The sequence below is a fragment of the Arachis hypogaea genome, chromosome 12 (assembly GCF_003086295.3).
Source record: "Arachis hypogaea cultivar Tifrunner chromosome 12, arahy.Tifrunner.gnm2.J5K5, whole genome shotgun sequence".
Classification (NCBI taxonomy): domain Eukaryota; kingdom Viridiplantae; phylum Streptophyta; class Magnoliopsida; order Fabales; family Fabaceae; genus Arachis; species Arachis hypogaea.
Window position 1 is genome coordinate 14,510,948 of NC_092047.1, and position 19,749 is coordinate 14,530,696.

General features: G+C 37.5%; 1 protein-coding gene and 1 long non-coding RNA gene across 2 annotated transcripts; both read left to right on the forward strand.

Annotated features, from left to right (window-relative positions):
• The first annotated feature begins 6,004 nt into the window (after positions 1-6,004).
• On the forward strand, positions 6,005-8,343 carry LOC140176637 (uncharacterized). The gene is made up of 7 exons (XM_072208171.1): positions 6,005-6,305; positions 6,701-6,932; positions 7,031-7,094; positions 7,254-7,359; positions 7,405-7,626; positions 7,732-7,748; positions 7,837-8,343. The coding sequence occupies exons 1-7, from the start codon at positions 6,005-6,007 to the stop codon at positions 8,341-8,343; spliced, it is 1,449 nt and encodes a 482-aa protein (XP_072064272.1).
• Positions 8,344-13,794: 5,451 nt separating this feature from the next.
• Positions 13,795-18,387, forward strand: LOC112726955 (uncharacterized). The gene is made up of 2 exons (XR_003165491.2): positions 13,795-16,570; positions 16,662-18,387. It is a non-coding gene; the product is annotated as an uncharacterized lncRNA (long non-coding RNA).
• The last annotated feature ends 1,362 nt before the right edge of the window (positions 18,388-19,749 follow it).

Sequence of the window (19,749 nt, forward strand, 5' to 3'; positions counted from 1 at the left end):
TCAATTTAAATATTTAATCGGTTCAACTGTAATTTAACCAAAATAACCGAATTATAATAAAATAATATATAAAATATAAATAAATATACAAAAATATTAACATATGCTAATATAAATTTTAAAAATACATAAATTTAAAGTGTAAAACTAACTAAATTTTATAATCTCATATAAGTATAAAATAAGAGTTAAATAGAAACAAAAAAGACAAATATCAAAGTTTATATATGTATAATATTTATGATATTATATATTTTATGTTATAGAATAATAACAAATAACCAAATAAAAAATTGTTTAATTATATTTTATAATTTTTTTTGAAAAATAAGTGTATTTTATATCTTTTAATTTTAAAATGTATTTAATTTAAATTAAATGTATTATGTTTTTAGTATTATTAAATGTATTATGTTATAATATTAAAGATAAGATAATTTATTATATAAAAAAAAGAGTTAATATTTATGATATTATATATTTTATGTTATAGAATAATAACAAATAACCAAATAAAAAATTGTTTAATTATATTTTATAATTTTTTTTGAAAAATAAGTGTATTTTATATCTTTTAATTTTAAAATGTATTTAATTTATTATTAAATGTATTATGTTTTTAGTATTATTAAATGTATTATGTTTTTATATTTTATATTATGGATAGTTTAAATATAATAGCTTGGAATATTAGGGGTGCTTCTAATAAGTTAGCCCGGGTGAATTGTAAAGAGTTGGTTAGGAAATTTAAACCTGTAATTTTTATTGTGGTTGAAACTCACTGTCCTTTTCAACACTTGAAAATGTTCTGGGAAAGACTTGGTTATCACCCTATTGGTATAGTGGAGGCGTCAGGACACAAGGGGGGTATTTGGTTCCTTTCTGCAATACAGGGTGTTCACTGCAAATGGGTTGATGCTTTCGATCAGTGTGTTACAGTTGAGGTTCATGTAAATAATGTGATTTGGAGGTGCAGTGGTATCTATGGTAGTCCTCAATTTAATACCAGAGTTTTGCTATGGGATTATCTTGTTACTCAGTCTTCGTCTTTCTGCGGGCCATGGATTGTTCTTGGTGATTTTAATGAAGTACTATTCTCTCATGAATCTAAGGGTTGCCTCTTCTCGAGTCATCATGCAGATCGGCTTGCTGCCTCTCTAGGGGATAGTAATCTGTTTGACTTGAAGACTATTGGAAGACAATTTTCTTGGTACAGAAGGGTTAAAAATGGTGTTGAGGTGGCGAAAAAACTTGACCGGGTTTGTATCAATAGTGGCTGGCTATCTCTATTTCCAGAGGCTTACGCAGATATTTTAAATAGGCTTCAATCTGATCATTGTCCTATCCTAGTACGCTGTACAGGTCGTCCCCAACCGAAAAAGAATAGACCTTTTCGGTTTATTGCAGCTTGGGCAACTCATCCGGGGTACAGAAATATTGTGAACCAGTCATGGCAGGCTGGCTACAGAGAGATGCACGGCAAGCTTTCAGAAGTGCAGAAGAACTCTTTGGAGTTTAATTCTAAAGTGTTCGGCAATATTTTCGTTAGGAAATGCAAATTGGAGAGACAGATTAATTTCCTTCAGAAGCGACTTGAAGTAATGGAAGATTTGTCTATGCGGCAAAAAGAAAAACAGCTGATTGAGGAATTTAATAACACGCTTGTGCAGGAGGAACTTCTATGGTTTCAAAAATCCAGAGAGCAGTGGGTAAAATTTGGGGATAGAAATACCAAGTTCTTTCATGTCCAGACTCTTGTGCGGAGAAAGCATAATAAGATTCATGGTCTCTTTCTTCAAGATGGGGTGTGGGAAACAGACCCGGATGTCCTTAGAAGGGAAGCTGAATCCTTCTATAAACGTCTATTCTGCCAGTCGGAGGATGTAGACTTAGGTTGTCTTGGTGATGTGCCACTGCCTTCCCTGAATGATGAAGCTTGTTGTAGCCTCACAGCGCCAGTTACTCTGGAAGAAGTTAAGTCGGCTGTTTTCAGTATGCATTCTTTTAAGGCGCCGGGCCCTGATGGGTTTCAGGCTTTCTTCTTTAAAGAATACTGGAAGATTGTTGGTTTTGATGTTTGGACTATGGTTCATCATGCGTTCTCTGGTTTGGATATGGATCCAAGGATGATGGAAACTCTTGTGGTTCTTATTCCGAAGGTAGAAAACCCGGTTTCCATGAAGGATTTCCGACCAATTAGTCTCTGTAATGTGGTTTACAAAGTTATAACGAAGGTCTTGGTCAATAGACTTCGTCCCCATCTCAAAGAGATTATTGGGCCCCTTCAAGGAGGGTTTATCCCGGGGAGAGGAACCCCTGACAACATCATTGTAGCACAAGAGGTTCTCCATTTCATGAAGAAGACAAAGTCAAAGAAAGGCACCCTGGCCTTTAAGATTGATTTGGAGAAAGCGTACGATAGAGTGGATTGGGGATTTCTGAAACAAACCCTGGTGAGTTTTGGCTTTCCTCCTCCGACAGTCAATCTGATTATGCGTTGTGTCACTGCTTCCTCACTGTCTATCCTCTGGAATGGGGATAGATTAAATAGCTTTACTCCGAGCAGGGGTCTTAGGCAAGGAGATCCTATATCACCGTATCTGTTTGTGTTGTGTATGGAGAGATTGTCCTGTTCTATTAATCAGCAAGTTGATAAGGGCGTGTGGAAGCCAGTTGCGGTTTCTAGAGGGGGTCCAAGAATTTCTCATTTGATGTTTGCCGATGATTTGCTTCTTTTCTGTAAAGCTGAAAAACAGCAAGTTCAAACTGTAATGGTAGCTTTGGAAAATTTCTGCAGAGCCTCTGGGATGAAGGTTAATGTGGAAAAATCTAAAGCGCTATGCTCCAAGAATGTTTCAGCGACAAGAAAAGAGATTTTCACTGGAGTCTCCTCCATCAGATTCGTTCAGAACTTGGGCAAGTATTTAGGGGTGAACCTTAATCACTCTCGGGTGACACGCGCAACTTTCAACGATGTTTTGGACAAGATTCGGGGAAGGCTAGCCAGCTGGAAAGGAAGATTGCTTAATAAGGCAGGCAGACTCTGTTTGCTCAATTCGGTAGTGACTGCGATTCCTACTTATCGCATGCAAGTATCTCTCTTCCCTAAAGGGGTAACTAATAAGATAGAATCCATGATGCGAAACTTTCTATGGAAGGGTCAAGCTGATGGTAGAGGTCTGAATCTAGTTAACTGGAAAGTGTTGGTCACTCCTAAGAAGTTTGGAGGTCTGGGAATTAGAGATCCCTTTTGTGCCAATATTGCTCTTCTTGGAAAACTAGTTTGGCAACTTTTTCACCATCCCAACAAGCTATGGGTTCAACTGTTGACGGAGAAATACCATTCTTCTAAGGATGATTGTTTTAGTCGGTCTCGAGGAAGTGGATCTTATGTTTGGAAGAGTATATGTCGAGCTTGGGATATCCTAAAGGAAGGTTTTAGTTGGTGCATTGGGGATTTGGAACAGAACTTTTGGTTTTCTAAATGGAGAAGAGAGGGGCGACTGTGTCAGGAGATGGATTATGTTCACATTTCTGATTCGGATCTCAGGATCTTGGACCTTTGGTCATCTGGACAGTGGAACCTTGAGAATATCTATTCTCCTCTGAATCAGTCTCTGCAGAGCAACATTAATTCTTACAACCCAGATGTTCAAGCTGGTTCAGAGGTCGGTTGGTGTTGGACTGGTGCGGCCTCAAAGGTTTATGATGCTCATAGTGGTTATTTATGGCTCAGTAAGAAGATGTTTAGTTGGGAGGATAGGGGTAATTGGCTTTGGCTTTGGCATCAACATGTTCCGGAAAAGCACAAATTTTTGGCCTGGCTATGTCTTCGGGAGGCTCTTCCTACTGCTGCATTTCGTTTTAGAAGGGGCATTTCGCACACGGATAGCTGTCCACGATGTTTCTCAAGTCAGGAGTCGGTTTTACATTGTATTCGGGATTGTCCAAAAGCCCAACTTGTTTGGCAAGCTTTAGGGATCTCCGATCAACCAGTGGATTTGATGAGTTGGTTCTTACATAATAGCAAACAGCGCCCCTTTAGATTCTTTTCTGGTCTCTGGTGGATTTGGTGTTCGAGAAACAACGAGATCTTTCATCCTCACGAGCATTGGACCACAGATAAGGTGATTGGTATGGCTTTGTCCTTAGAAAAGGAGCTCCGAAATATTTTTGAGTTGCAACGACTATCTATCCCCTCAACCATTAGTGGCTCTTGGATTCCCCCCTCAGTGGGTACCTTTAAGATTAATTGTGATGCTAGCTATCCTGGCAGTGGTGCTCGAGTTGGTTTTGCTTGTGTTAGCAGAGATTGGAAGGGAAGGTGGCAACGAGGCTGTCTGGGAACAATTGAGAGTCGTAGCATTTTGCAAGGAGAGTTGTTTGCTATTTGGAGAGGCTTTCTTTTAGCATGGGACTCGGGACAAAGAGACATTATATGTGAGACAGACTGTGTGGAGGCTTTTACTATTGTCAATAATTTACAAGATTGCTCTGGGTTTACTGATCCTTTGGTGTTAAAAATCCGAGATATCATGTCTTGGAAATGGCGTGCTGATCTTCGGTTGATCTTGAGAGATGCAAATACAGTAGCAGACATCATGGCAAAGACTGCAATGAGGACTATTTCTCCCCAAGTGGAGCTTCCATTGCCTTGGAAGGAGTTTGAGAGTAGTATTCAGCGAGATTGCCTTTCTTAAGCAGTTTCTTGTTTTTTTTTTTTTTTTCTTTCTTAGTTTTTGTTTTTTTTCTTTTAAGTCACCAAAAAAAAAAAATTTGGTTACTAAGCCTGTATGTGAACCTCAATTTAGTCCCTAAAATTTTAATTTTTTTTTAGTCCCAAACTTTGCCAACGTGATTTACATTAGTCCTTGAGACAATTTTCGACACAAAAATGCTAATAAAGTGCTGACATGAACTACCAAATATCATGCTAGAATTGTAAAATGAGATCATTTTGGTTTTCGCGCTCAAATAATCCAAAAATAATGTTAGATCACTTGTTTTAGAAGGAAAAGTTTCAATAATATCACTTACGATATTTTTTTAGACTATTTGAATGCCAAAATAAAAACGACGTCGTTTTATAGGTCCAACGTGGTATTCGACAGTCTATGTTAGCGTTCCATCAATGTTTGTGTATCAGAAAGTATCTCAGGAACTAACATAAGTCACATTCACAAAGTTTAAGGACTAAATAGAGACAATTAAAATTTTAAAAACTAAATTGATGTTCACATATAAGTTAAAGGACTAAATTGAGTATTATCTCTTAAATTTTTTTTTAAAGATTTGTCAATTTTTTTATTTATTAATTGAATCGCATAGTCAAACATTTCCGATTCAACTGACCAGTTAAGTTTGATTTTCGAAACATTAACAATTACTTAAGAGAAAATCTTGGTAGGTACAAATTGCTTCACACAATTTATGGACTCTCTTTAGGAAAGAAAGGTTCTAAATGTACAGTCCAATTTTAATTCGTATATACCGCTAATTGGATGGTCCAATTTTAGTTCTTTAAAACATTTAAACTGGTTAAAATGCGGTCAGATCATCTGATTTCTGTGTTTATATATACCCAATGTTGGCCAATCTTTCCATTTCTTCTTCGTCTCTCAATTCTCTCTTTTGAAACCCCTCTGGTTCTTTCTTCTTCTTCATTGTTTCAACAGAAACAATACTAAGATTGAGAGCGTTCGATGTGAATATATCATAATGGATGATAGAGTGATGTTAAAAATATATTATCATGGACAGATTTTGTTATAAACAGCTGAAGGACTGAAATTTGTGTGTAAAAATCCGCAAGATATCGTTATTCCATTCATATTGTCGTTTGAAGAATTAAAATGTGTGATTTGTGAGAAAATGAATTCTCAAATATCTAGAAGAGTGTCATATTTTGTACAAGTATCATATATCCGTATTTGGCGGGTTCGTTCAGTTTCAAACCAAATATGTGACCGATGAAGCGAGCATGCAATATATGTTTTCAGTGTATATGAAAATTCGCTCACAGATATCGTTCATCGAGTTGTATATTGAGTTTGAACAATCTGAAGCAGACCTAAATATTGAGTTGGAAGATTATAATAGTGATAGCGACGATGAGTTTGAAAGTAACTATGAGGTCGTTGATTCTGGTGGAGACGAAAATCAAGCTAACAGCACTATGGAGGTAGGTGCCGCGGAGGTGGCAAATGCACTAATAAACCAGCATCTGTTTGTAGAGCCTACTTTTATATGCTCGTTAAATTTGGAGGCTATACATGCACCAAAATTTTCTCAGTATATGAATGCAGGTATGTATTTTTTATATAATGTGTGATAGATAAATATTGTAGATTGATTAAGTAACATGACCAACATGTGATCTCTGGAATATCAATTAATCATGTATGTTTTTTTTTTAATTTAGTAAGTAGTATTTGATTGATTATTTATTTTTATTTATTTATTAGTTGTTTATGTATATTTTATAATTTATTATATATTATATTTTTGCATGGTTAATAATTTATTATTAATTTATTTATATTTATATTTTGGATAACGACAAATGTTGATAGATTTTATATTATATTTATATTATAAACTTATTTATATTTATATTTATAATTTATAGATAGATTTTGACTGTTAAGACATATATTTAACAATTATTTATCGAAATACATATTTTGTGGTGTGAATGTAGTAGAGCTTCCTGTTGTGACGGATGGTGAATTTATTGTGGGAATGGAATTCAGTTCTAGGGAGGTAATGATTAAGGCGATGAAAGATTATACAATCCGTCGAAGTATAGATTATTGGGTGTACGAGTCGGAACCAACAACATTCTATGCTAAATGTACACAATACGGCGCAGGTTGTGATTGGCTGATCAGGGTTAGTAAAATGTGCAAGAAGTACTGTTGGGAAATAAGGAGGTACAATGGTAGTCACACTTGTCCTAGAGCAACCATTTCTCAAGACCATTCGAAGTTAGATTCCAACACAATTGCATAAGCAATTAAGCTCTTGGTAGAAGTGACCCATCTATAAAGGTGAAATCAGTCATTGCGAAAGTACAGTCGAAGTTTAACTACATCGTAAGTTATCGCAAAGCATGATTAGCAAAGCAGAAGGTAGTGGAGTCAATTTTTGGCGGTTAGGAAGTATCATATGAAGCTTTGTCCATATGGTTTGAGGTCATGTGTCACAAAGAGTCATCAGCAGTCGTTCATTTTGAAACAATGCTTGTGTACCAGGGTGATGACTTGGTTCCTAATATCCGTGTTTTACATCGAGTCTTCTGGAGTTATTATTCTTATATTATAGCATTTAGACATTACAAGCCAATAGTACAGGTAGACGGTACTCATTTGTATGAAAAATATAAGGGTTGTTTATTGGTTGCAGTTTCACAGGATGGTAATAACAATATCGTGCCTATTATATTTGCGATAGTGGATGGAGAAACATTTGAGGCATATTACTTTTTTCTTAGTAACTTGCAACAGCATGTGGTGACACGTGACGATGTGGGCCTTATCTCCGATCGACATGAGTCCATCAACTCAGCTATTGCTCGTAGTAACAGAGCCTGGTCTCCTTCTAGAGCTTTCCACATGTTTGTATCAGGCATATAGAGTCAAACTTCTTGAGAAAGTTCAAGGCTCCGTACCTATAGAAGCTTATCATCAACATAGGTAAATTTGAATACAACGAAATTTGTTATTGTTACAGATTCTATTATAATGCATGTTTTTACAAGGAGGCATTTTGCTTATCATAGGATATTTGAGGATGGTTCGCGAGTATGAGATGTGTGATTAGCCATTATGCGAACAGGGTGAGGCTTACACTAACTGGCTGAACCGGATCCCACGTGAACAGTATGCTTTGGCGTTTGATAGTGGTTATCGATGGGGTCATATGACTACCAATCTAGTGGAATACATCAATTCGGTCTTGAAAGGAGCACACAATCTCCCAGTCACTGCACTTGTTAAGGCAACATTTTACAGACTTAATAAGTTGTTCACAAGAAAAAGAGCCGAGACTAAGGCTCGTATTAATGCTGGACATGTGTTCTCTGAGCTTGTGACTTCTAAATTGCATGCGAATCAACGGGCATCGAAAAACATCCAGGTTAGTTGCTTTGATAGACAGAATGAGGTATTTGAAGTACGTGAGATGCCGAGTGGAGTGGAGTATGTAGTTGACCTACGTCGAAGAGTATGTGACTATGGTGAATTTCAAGTGGACCAGATTCCGTGTCGACATGTATTTGCTTGTTGTGCAAATCAACGGCTTGATTGGCAAGTGTACGTTCATGACGTCTATAATATGGACTAAGTTCAAAGAGTATACAGAGTTAGGTTTAGGCCACTAGGGAATCCGACAACGTGGCCTGGTTATCATGGACCTCGATTTGTAGGCAATCCGTTTCTCAGACGAGTTGCCAAATGTCGGCCAAAGATGACCCGCTTCTTGAATGAGATGGACACTCAGATGTTGCATGCACTAAGGCACTGTAAGCAATGCGGGACCGAGGGCCACAGCCATAGCAGATGTCATCAACGTGGTAGTGCAAGTGCAGATCCAGCCACCCAATATAGTTTTTCCTGTTGTTACATTATCTTTATGATGATATTGTATGACTTTGGCATTATCTTTATGATGTTATTATATATTGTATCCAAGTAGTGCATGACATAAATTCTAATTAAACATCGTACATGTGAATAAACATAGTAAATGACATAAACTCTAATTAACATAGTTAACGACACAAAGGCACTATTTTTTCATTTCCCACTTTATATCATGATAGAACTTTTTGCACTTCTTTGCAACTCTGTTAAAAGCAAACGAAGTATATCGATTAGCACTCCGACGTGGAGGATCAGCTCTAAAGTTATAGCCTTTTTCTTTTTCGCTTATGGCTGTACCTATCAAAACACAACACAAGCAATGGCCAACTAATCAAAGCAAATAGATTATCTAGTAGTACCCTAAACAAAATTTGACCTATACAATTATATAACTCAATTAAATACAGCTTATACAGTGCAATCACTCCAATAAATTACTTTACCTGCACTAGGCGCTGGATCATCGCCGCGGTCTTCATCATCTTGACCATTTGAATCATCATCGCCATCCTCATCCTCGTCGTCATCCGCATCCTCATCCTCATCCTCATCTAGATGGTCAACTAGGTAGTCATCAGCCTCATCATCAACTGCCTTATTACTCTCCTGAATTAGGCTCATTGGAATACGCCATGGGTTCCCGCTCTGTATGATCCCTGCCATGGCATTATCACTCCAACTTGAGTCAACAGACTGTCTACCTCCAGAATGTGATGAGGAAGTGCAGTGCCGAGTTCTCGAGTCCAAGGACCTCCTACCTGAAGCAATACCACTTGGGTGCTCCCTCTGGTCGGTGGGAATGTCACTGTAGTTACTTGAATGTGGGTGACCTGGCACTAGAGCCATGAATCCAAGCAGCTGGCTAAATGAGGCTTGATCCCCTGATTCAAACTATGGAACACCCCAATACTGTTGATGTAATGGAACTGATGGTGTAAAATAATCCGCGGGCTGAGTCTGAGGAATATATGACTGAGGCTCTTGTTGTGTTTGTGGCTGTAAAACTAGGGGTGGCAGTGGCGGCGGTAATAGAGGCGGCTGTTGGTTCTCCTGATCATCCACTAGATTGCCCTATTGATTCTCTTGAAATGCGAGATCTGACAATTGGAAGTGGGCACTATATGTACCTTGATACCAATGCATGTAAATATTCAAAGGATAATGTAAAGGAACTAGGGGAGCAACAAGAATGTGACTATACCAATTCGTCTATTGCATCACCCAAAAAGAGTGCACATCAGACCAATCTTGATTCTTAGGACCAATCAGTACCTCACCGTGTGCTACACCTAGATCCCGCTCTTGATGAGGAATGCCCTGGCTCAATCCAAATTGTCTCCTCAACCTATCAGACGCATGCCACTCAACGCATTCAAAAGATATCAGCGACACTATGGCACTCCAAATAACCGAGTGCTGATAGATGTCAGCAGGAATCATGCTTGCCTCAATGCGATCAACTGTATAAGCCTCCCAAACAAACTGAACACATTGAAATTAACAGAGAATTACACACCAAATAATAATATGACTAAACAAAAATAGAAAATAATTGAATACAACATACTTGTCCTTCTTGCAGATCATCCAACGACCTCTTAAAGTGAGCAAGAGAATGATATCTATAAGGCCGATTAGCACGCTCCGAATTACGCCAGTTGACATCAAACAATCCGTTATATAAATTGTTATCATAAAAATCAAAATTAAAATGTGCTACACTTATTCATAGAATATGGTGATTAATTTTACCTATTTGCAATCGAAAAGACTCGGGTATTGTTGGGAATCAGTGATAGAAATGGTAGACGGATCCAAGCCCAAGTAAGTAGAAGGGTCAGTGGACCATCGATCTCCTTGCAGTCGACATGAGTGACTCTATACAATGCTCTATACAAGTGCGCTAGACATGCCGAACCCCAACTAAATTGTATGATCCTGCCGAAGTTACGGAGCAACGGCAAAAATTTTCAGTGCACCGCTGTCCCAGACTTGTCTCCAAAAAGAACGATCCCAAATAATAATATTATGTGGCACTTTACGTATATTTGAATCTGAATATCATTATCCAAGACTAAATGATCCTTCAGTCTCCGAAACTACGTCAACTTTATGAAGCCTCCTCTACAATCTGTCATCCTAGGTGCAACACCAAAATGATGCAAGCATTCGACCTCTAAGGCCTCATAACTACTCAGGGTCGGTCTTGTAACTAGAAGACCATTTGTCGAAAGACTAAAAATTATCGCCACATCCTCCAATGTCACAGCACACTCACCAATTGAAAAATGAAACGTGTGAGTCTCGGACCGCCATCTGTAAATCAGAGCATTAACCAATGCCGATTGACATTGGACTACTCCAATCTGGAAAATATGATAAAAACCAGTCTCCCGTAAATACCCCTCCACAATTTTATTGTAATTGGAAGACCATTTGTTGGAAGACTAAAAATTATCGCCACATCCTCCAATGTCACAGCACACTCACCAATTGAAAAATAAAATGTGTGAGTCTCAGGCCGCTATCTCTCAATCAGAGCATTAACCAATGCCGACTAACATTGGACACTCCAATCTGAAAAACATAATAAAAATTAGTCTCCCATAAATACCCCTCCACAATTTAATTGTACGGATCCAATAGCAAATAATGATCACATATTAACATCTGTAAACCCTACAAAACGTAGGCATATATCATATTAATCAAATATAACCATAATTAATTAATTAATAATATTTAACATTTTTTCATTCTTATTATCACATAAGTAATATAATATAATTAATAAAACTTAAATAAATATTATTATTACATCCATTAAACTATATTTTCTAATATCTAAATCCTATTTATTTCTTAATAATAATTATTATTCATTATTTTATATTTATATAACTAAAATATTAAACTTAAATAAATATAAAATATAAATCTATTTATTATTATTACATCCATTAAAAATATATTTTCTAATATCTAAATCCTATTTACTTATAATAATAATTATTAATCATTATTTTATATTTATATAACTATAATATAAGATTAAACTCATCATCATCATCATCATCATCATCATCATCATCATCATCATCATCATCATCATCATCATCATCACTGTACCGCAAAAAAAATTTATAACCATAAATAATTTATTAAATTCATTTTTATAATTTACTTTTACTAACATAATTAATTTACTACCTAAACTAAACTAACGGTCACAATAATAATAATAATAATAATAATAATAATAATAATAATAATAATAATAATAATAATAATAATAATATACCTCAGTTAATTAATTACTTACTTACTTCACTAATTATATTTAAATAATTTTAACATTTTAACTAACTTCCAGTCCAATACCATAAAATAAATATTAATTACAGATCTATCTAACTAACAAAATGCACTAATTAATAATTAAATATGTACATAATATATTTATAATAACAATTAATTTAATCATTATTCAAAATCTTCAAAATTTATTTTATTCTACTATTCCCTTGTAACAATTAATAACTATACTAATATTAATATATACCTACAATCCACTTAATAATAATTACTACAATAAACTAATCTTTAATGTTATTATTATTATTTAGATTAAATTAAACTATTTGATAATAATAAATGAAAACCGTGATGAAATGCTTTGCTAGGATTTTATCACAAGTAGAAGAAGATTTGGTCGAACGAAGCACAAAAAAAATTTAAACTCGAGATGAAGTGGACCTCAATCAACCGGTGGATCCTATAGATACTTCAGTTATGGGTGATCCCATAAACTGATAGTTTCGAAACTCGCTTACAAGGAAGTGCACTTGGCCATCAACGGATCCCGTCTTGAAGGGATACCAGAAATGGAGCTTGCTGATGATATGGTGGAGGACGGTTCTAATCCCAAAGATCGATGGTATAAAGAGGACAATGATCAACAGGAGACTACAAAAGAGTTTGACCATTGTCCGGCTATTCCTGTTTCTAAGGAAGAGTTTGAAGAGTGGTGCAAACCTTGGAAAAAAGCCCTCATTGTGAAGTTGTTGGACAAGAGGGTTGGTTTGGCCTTCATGGAACAACGTCTAAAGAGGGATTGGGTAAGGAAAGGTACCATTAATGTCATTGACATGGATCGTGACTACTTTCTTGTTCATTTTTCAGATGACGAGGACTATTCTCATGCGCTTATGGAAGGACCGTGGATGATAGCCGGATATTACCTTATTGTCCAAAGATGGAGACCCTTCTTCCTCACGTCGGAGAATGTGGTTAGAAAGATTGTTGTATGGGTTCACATCCCAAACTTGCCTATAGAACTCTATAACCAGCGATTTCTTTGGAGGGTGGGTTCTACTATTGTTCATATGCTCAAAATAGATCGTGCGACTTCTATACACTCAAGGGAAAAATTCGTGAGAATTTGTGTGAAAATCGATCTAACCAAGAAACTGGTGCCCCGCATTTCTGTTCTGGGAAGCGAACTGAACATTGAGTATGAAGGTCTTCATCAAATTTCTTTCTCTTGCTGTAAGTATAGCCATCGTTCAGAATCTTGCTACGATAATCTTGAAACTAAGGCGTCGACTCACCAAGCCAACTTCAGTGATGATGAAAACTCCGATAAAAGGAATACCATTAATGGGGAAGGTGACCAAAATGGAAAGAATAATGAGGGAATTAATGTCCGAGATGCTAGCACTAATGCCACGTCCAATTTCGGACCATGGATGTTGGTCAAGAGACCAATCAGGAGAAAGAAAGATATTTCCTTCCAAAAAAAGAAAAAAAGGGTTCTCTTAATGAGTGTGATTTCTTGGCAAATATAGCAAAAAAAAGGAGATTTGGAGCCAAGTTATGTGGAAAGGGTCCCGTTTCAATGCCTTATATAAAGAAGGTGAGGAAGATGCCAAAAAGAGTACTGTGGAAGGGCTTAAGGATCAAACTAATTCTGGGCTCCAAGTTATCAAGGCCCAAACTATTATTGAGAAAGGACATACCTACCATAAAAAATCACCAAGTTTAATACTCCTAATTATCAAATAGGCCATAAAAAAGGCCCAATTGTGAAGAATGGGGCTGCAAAAAATGAGAAACCCATAATCACTAAAGCTAACAATCATGGAAAACAAGTAGCTAATACTCTTGAAACTCTTGATGCGTCCCCTCCTCCCAAATCGCATAGTAAGAACCCGGATATGGAAGCTTTGGAAATGGTGATGTTGGGTAGTATGCGTCGGTTACAGCAAGAATAGAATGATACCTTCTTAGTGATAAAGGAGTCCAGTAAGGTGCTGGAGTATCATATTGTGAAAACGGATCTCTCCACTCAACGGTTGGGGGCGAGCTTCTCTTCGAGTGGCGCTATGACGGAGAAGGCAGTCAATAGCCAACAAGACATACCTCCTTATGTTCATATGATGGTCTCGCCAGTGAGTAAGAATAAAGAGGGAAGCTCTTCCCGGGATCGCAGCGGTCTAAAGCAAAGGGCAAATGCCCAAAAATGAATTCCAGGTTTTCCATAACCTTCCTCTCTTTTTTTGGTCTTATGAATATTATCAGTTGAAATTGTAGAGGTGCTCACTCTAAATCTTTTCCCACTCTTATTAAAGATTTAAGACGTGAATTTGATGCAAATTTTTTACTTCTCTTCGAAACTCATCTTAGTGGGGATCGAGTTTGGAAGTCAGAAATAAATTGGGGTTTGAGGGTTGTTTTGTTGAATATGCTGTTGGGCATTCTGGTGGTATTTGGGCTCTTTGGGATTCGAGTACCTGGAAGGTTGATATTTTGGGTCATAATATATAATATGTTCATTAACTGGTATCTTGTAATAACTCTGCTCCTTGGCTTCTTAATGCTATATATGGAAGCCCCCAAAAGGTTAACAGAAAATTGCTTTAGAATAGCTTGCAAATTTTGTCAGAAAATACTAATCATCCCTAGTGTGTGATTGGCAATTTCAATGCCACCCTCCATGATCATGAGAAGCGAGGCGGTTCCCTTAGGATTGACTCTGGCGCTTGCTCTAATTTTCGTGATTGTATTTCTGACTGTGGCCTGATTGATCTGGGGTTTGTTGGACGGCCCTTTACCTAGAAGAGAGGTAACTTGGTGGTTAGACTGGACAGAGCTCTTAGAAATTTGGATTGGCAAATAAAATTTTCGAATACTTGTATTAAACATCTTCCTATGTTGAAGTCTGATCATGCTCCCCTATGCCTTCAGCTTTACCCTAATTCTGTGGTCAATAAATGAAAAATGCCTTTTCGCTTTGTTGCGACTTGGCTAACTCACCCGGATTTTGACAACATGGTTCGAGATTGTTGGAAGGTTGAGGCTTCCTGGACAGCTAGTGTCAATGATTTCCAACGTGCTCTTAAGGATTGGAACAATACGATCTTCAGTGATATTTTCAAAAGAAAAAGAAGAATTCTTCATAGGCTTCAGGGTATCGCAAATAGTCTTGCTAACAGCACTAACTAGTACCTTGAAGATCTGCAATTTCAGTTGTGTAAAGATTAAGAGGAAATTCTTACTCAAGAGGAATTGTTATGGTACCAAAAATCTAGGAGCAACTGGATTGAATTTGGAGACCGCAATACAAAATTTTTTCATGGGTATACTATGATTCGAAGAAGAAGAAATAAAGTTCTTGCTCTCCAACAAGAAGATGGTTCATGGATCACAGAAAAGAATGATCTGGAATAGCATGCCTTTGCCTTTTTTACCAACCTGTATCAAGACACCCATGATAACCCTCCCTACGTTCTCCGTAAAGACTTTCCACCTCTTAATGAGACTGATCTTAATATTCTGGGCTGTCATGTGACGCATTAGGAGATTAAGGATGCTCTTTTTGGTATGGGAAGCCTAAAAGCCCCTGGAAAAGACGATATTCAAGCTATTTTTATCAGCAACAATGGAATAAAGTTGGGCCTGAACATTGTAACCTGGTGCAGAGTATTTTTCACAATCCGATCAGTGTTGAGGACCTTAATGAAACGCTTATCATGCTTATACCCAAGGTCGACTCTGTTTCTAATCTAAGACAGATGAGACCTATAAGCTTGTAGAATGTTTCTTACAAGGTTATCACCAAAATTCTTGCTAGCCATATGAGAAGGATTATGGAAAAACTGGTTGGTCCTACTCAAAGCAGCTTTGTTCCAGGAAGACAAGGCTCTGACAACATCATCATTGCTCAGGAAGTCATCCATTCGATGAGAAATAAAAAAAGAAAGCAAGGCTGGATGACTATCAAGATCGACCTTGAGAAGGCCTATGATAAGCTTAAATGGTCTTTTGTTAGGGACACCTTAATTGACATTGGGTTTCCCTCACATACCATTGAACTTATTATGTCTTGTATTTCTACTGCAAGAATGAAAGTTCTCTTAAATGGAGAGGAGCTGCAGGAGTTTAAACCAACTAGGGGTATTCGGCAGGGTGATCCCATTTTTCCTTACATTTTTATCTTGTGCATTGAGCGTCTCTCTCAACTCATTAATTGTGCTGTGAATTATGGGTTCTGGAAGCCTGTTTATATTAAGAAAGGAGAGTCGTCCTTATCACACCTTTGTTTTTTATTCTTTTTGCTGAAACTAGTATGGAGCAAGCTAGTGTCATTAATAGATGCCTAAGTACCTTTTGTGAGAGCTCCAGGCAAAAGGTCAGCCAGGAAAAAACACGTGTTTTTTTTTCCAAAAATGTTGGAAACCCAGTTAGAGAAGAGATGAATGAAGCTTTGGGTTTCACCAGAACTGACAGTCTTGGGAAGTACCTTGGGGTTCCTCTTCATCATTCAAAGGTCTCAAATAACACTTTTGATAAAATTCTCAGTAAACTCAACACCAGGCTTAACTCCTGGAAAGGTGTCCTCTCTTTCCGTGGCAGGAAGAACTACCCTGGTGAATTCTCTCATTTCTTCTATTCCTTTATATACTATGAAAATGCCTTACTTCCTATTACTATTTGTAATTCCATTGACCATAAATGTAGGAATTTTCTTTGGGGAGAAACTGAATAAACGAAGAAGATCCACTGGTTAAGTTGGAAGAAAGTGGGTCAGCAAAAGAAAAATGGGGGCTTGGGTGTTCGCCATGCCCATGCTCTTAATAAGGCTTTCATGATGAAGGTTGGTTGGGGCTCATTGAGAAGAAGGATGCCCTGTGGACAAGGGTTTTGCGATCCAAATATGGTGGAGGTGATGACATTATTCCTCGGGTAGAAAGAAAGCAAAGCAACTCGAACCTCTGGAAAGGAGTATGCGCTAATTGGGAGAATGTCACTAAAAACATCATTTGGTGGGTTGGCAATGGCAAAAAAAATCAACTTCTGGAAATATAACTGGGTCCCTGATTTAAGGAGTTTGGATATGCATGTTAATCAGGTAAGCAATAGAAGCGTTGATTATTCTAGTAACCTTACGGATTTTCTCTTTGTTTCAGGGGATTGGGAGGTTGACAAAATCAAAGATTGGCTCCCGGATGATGTAGTCAGCAAGATTGCTGTGATTCCCCCGCCGTCCCCTTGGAAAGATAAAGACCAGATTGCGTGGGCTCTCACCTCGGATGGATGCTTCAAACTCAAATCTGCTTACCAAGATCTCCAGAATACCACTGACATCTCCAGCAACATTTTTAGCCTTGTTTGGAGTTGAAAAGGACCTGAATGAGTGCGTTTATTCCTTTGTCTTATTGCTCATGACTCCATTCTTACAAATGAGGAAAGGAAGAGGTGCCATCTTACCAATGACGATCGTTGCCCCCTGTGTAGAAACGATGTTGAATCAACTCTCCATTTCATTCGAGATTATTTTTTTGCTAGGAACGTATGACGAAACCTCCTACCTGCCGATCAGTTCCGACATTTCATGAACTCTGACATGCTGAATTGGCTGCAAAGCAATCTCTCGAAGAGATCAAAGTGGTCAAACCTATTTGGCATTGCAACATCTCACCTTTGCTTTTGCTGTAATAAGATTATTTTTGAAAATATGTTAATTTCTTTCGTTACAGCTCTTATCCAGATTAAGGCTAGGTATGAGGAATATCTACATGTCATGAATGTGCATTGGAGGCAAAAGCACAATAAGCCAGCTGCTTATCCGCTGGCTCCCTCCTCATAAGAATGAAATTAAGCTTAATGTTGATGGCTTCTTTTTCGCTAACCAGAATAGTGCGGCGTGCGGTGGAGTATTTAGGGATCACTTGGGGAGATATATCATTGGTTTCGCTTCCAACTTGGGTAGCTGTTAAATTATGCAGGCGGAAATGTGGGGGGTTGTGCGCGGTCTCCAGATTGCCGTGGCCAACAATTTCAAGCGGCTTATTATTGAAATGGATTCTTCCTCTGTCTTTGAGTTTGTAAGAAATAGTTGTACTGCGAGTCATCCTTATGCATCGATTCTTATTGATATCAACATTCATGCCCAACGGCTTGATATTTCCGGATGGTTACATACCCTTAGAGAAGCAAATTATGTTGTGGATACGCTTGCTAAAAAGGGACATACCCTCCTCTTTGGCCTCCACATCTTTGATGTTCCTCCTCCCGATATTAGCTTAACTCTGGATTTGGACTGTTTTGGCATTTTGTGCCCTAGAGGCTCTTAGCTCTGTTTAGTTGTATTTGGTTTTCTTCCTTGTTTGGGGTCTTTGACCCCCTAGCTCATAAAAAACTATTTGGTAATAAAAAACTTACATAATTAGGTTGATCAAGATAATTAACAATGTGTAGTTCTGGACAATTAACTTCTTTTATTCTTGGTCTTCTTGGCATTGTTGATTTTTGTTTTCTCTCCTTGCAGCTACCTCTTATTGAATTTTGGCTTTGCAGCTTCAATGGAAGAAGAGAAGGGAGGAATGTGGGGTTGGGTTTGTTGGAGAATGAAAGGTGAACGAGTGAGGTTGAAAGGGATGGGTGGGTGGAGTTTGTTGGTTTTGAAAGTGGGTCCACGGGCTGGTTTTCTGCATACGTGACGCGTGGCCGTTGGTACGCAAATCGGATGGTCCGATTTGTGTACCCCGAAGTCTGTAATTGGACCGTCCGATTACTCTCCCTGAAATCGGACCATCCGATTTCTTAATCGCAGCCACCACATCCCAGTGAAACACGCCAAACCCCAATCACCATTTTTATTTTTTTATTTTTTAGTCTTGAATCCACATTCATCATTTATTTTATGAAAAGTATAGGAAATTAAGTGTCTAACCAGTCAAAAATTGAATAACTCAATTAATTATAATTATTTTAATTTATTTTATTAAATTATAATTTGAATAATTGACATTAATTATTGATTTTGCAAAATTAGGATTGGTGTAATAACAGAAGCCATCAACAACGTTAATCACGCTCCTGTTTCTTTATTTTCTCTCTCCACACGGTGCTTGTTTTTACTCATCAACTGCGCTGACATTCTCCATCCTATCATCCAACCCGTCGCTGTCTCCTTGGTTCTCCGCTGCGTGTGCCGCCATTAGCGGTGCCGTTCATGAGCGTGGTGCAAGTGTTGTTCATGACTCAATCACATCGCCATTCCCCCGCAAGGACCATCACGCCGAGCTGTTCTTACACAAAGAAGCTGTTGTCGAGGTGCAAAGTTTCCGACAGAGAGCATCATCAATGGCAACTCCTCCACTCGCGATGCGCGGCCTTCGTGGCTTCCTCCTCGCAACGCGCCACTGCGAGTCCCCCGCCGTCCATGCAACGCCATCCAAGACGTCGTCGCCAGCCACCCTGCGGTTCTTCTTTTTCTCCTCTTCCTATTTGGTTTTGAATAATTTTTTTTAACTAGATTTTTATGTTTCTTTTTCCTAAATTTCGGATGATTCTTTTTATTAGTTTTGGATAATTTTTTTTCTATGTTTTGTATATTTTTTTCTTAGGATTTGGATGATTCTTCTTCCTATGTTTTGTATTTTTTTTTAAGATTTAGATGATTCTTTATCTTATGTTTTGGTGTTTTTCTTTTAGAGTTTGGACGTTTTTTTTTTTGGAAAAAGGAATTATGATTTGCGTAATAAATAGTAAAGGATGAATTAGAGTAAGAAGATGTAATTAATTAATAATAATTAATCTGGTA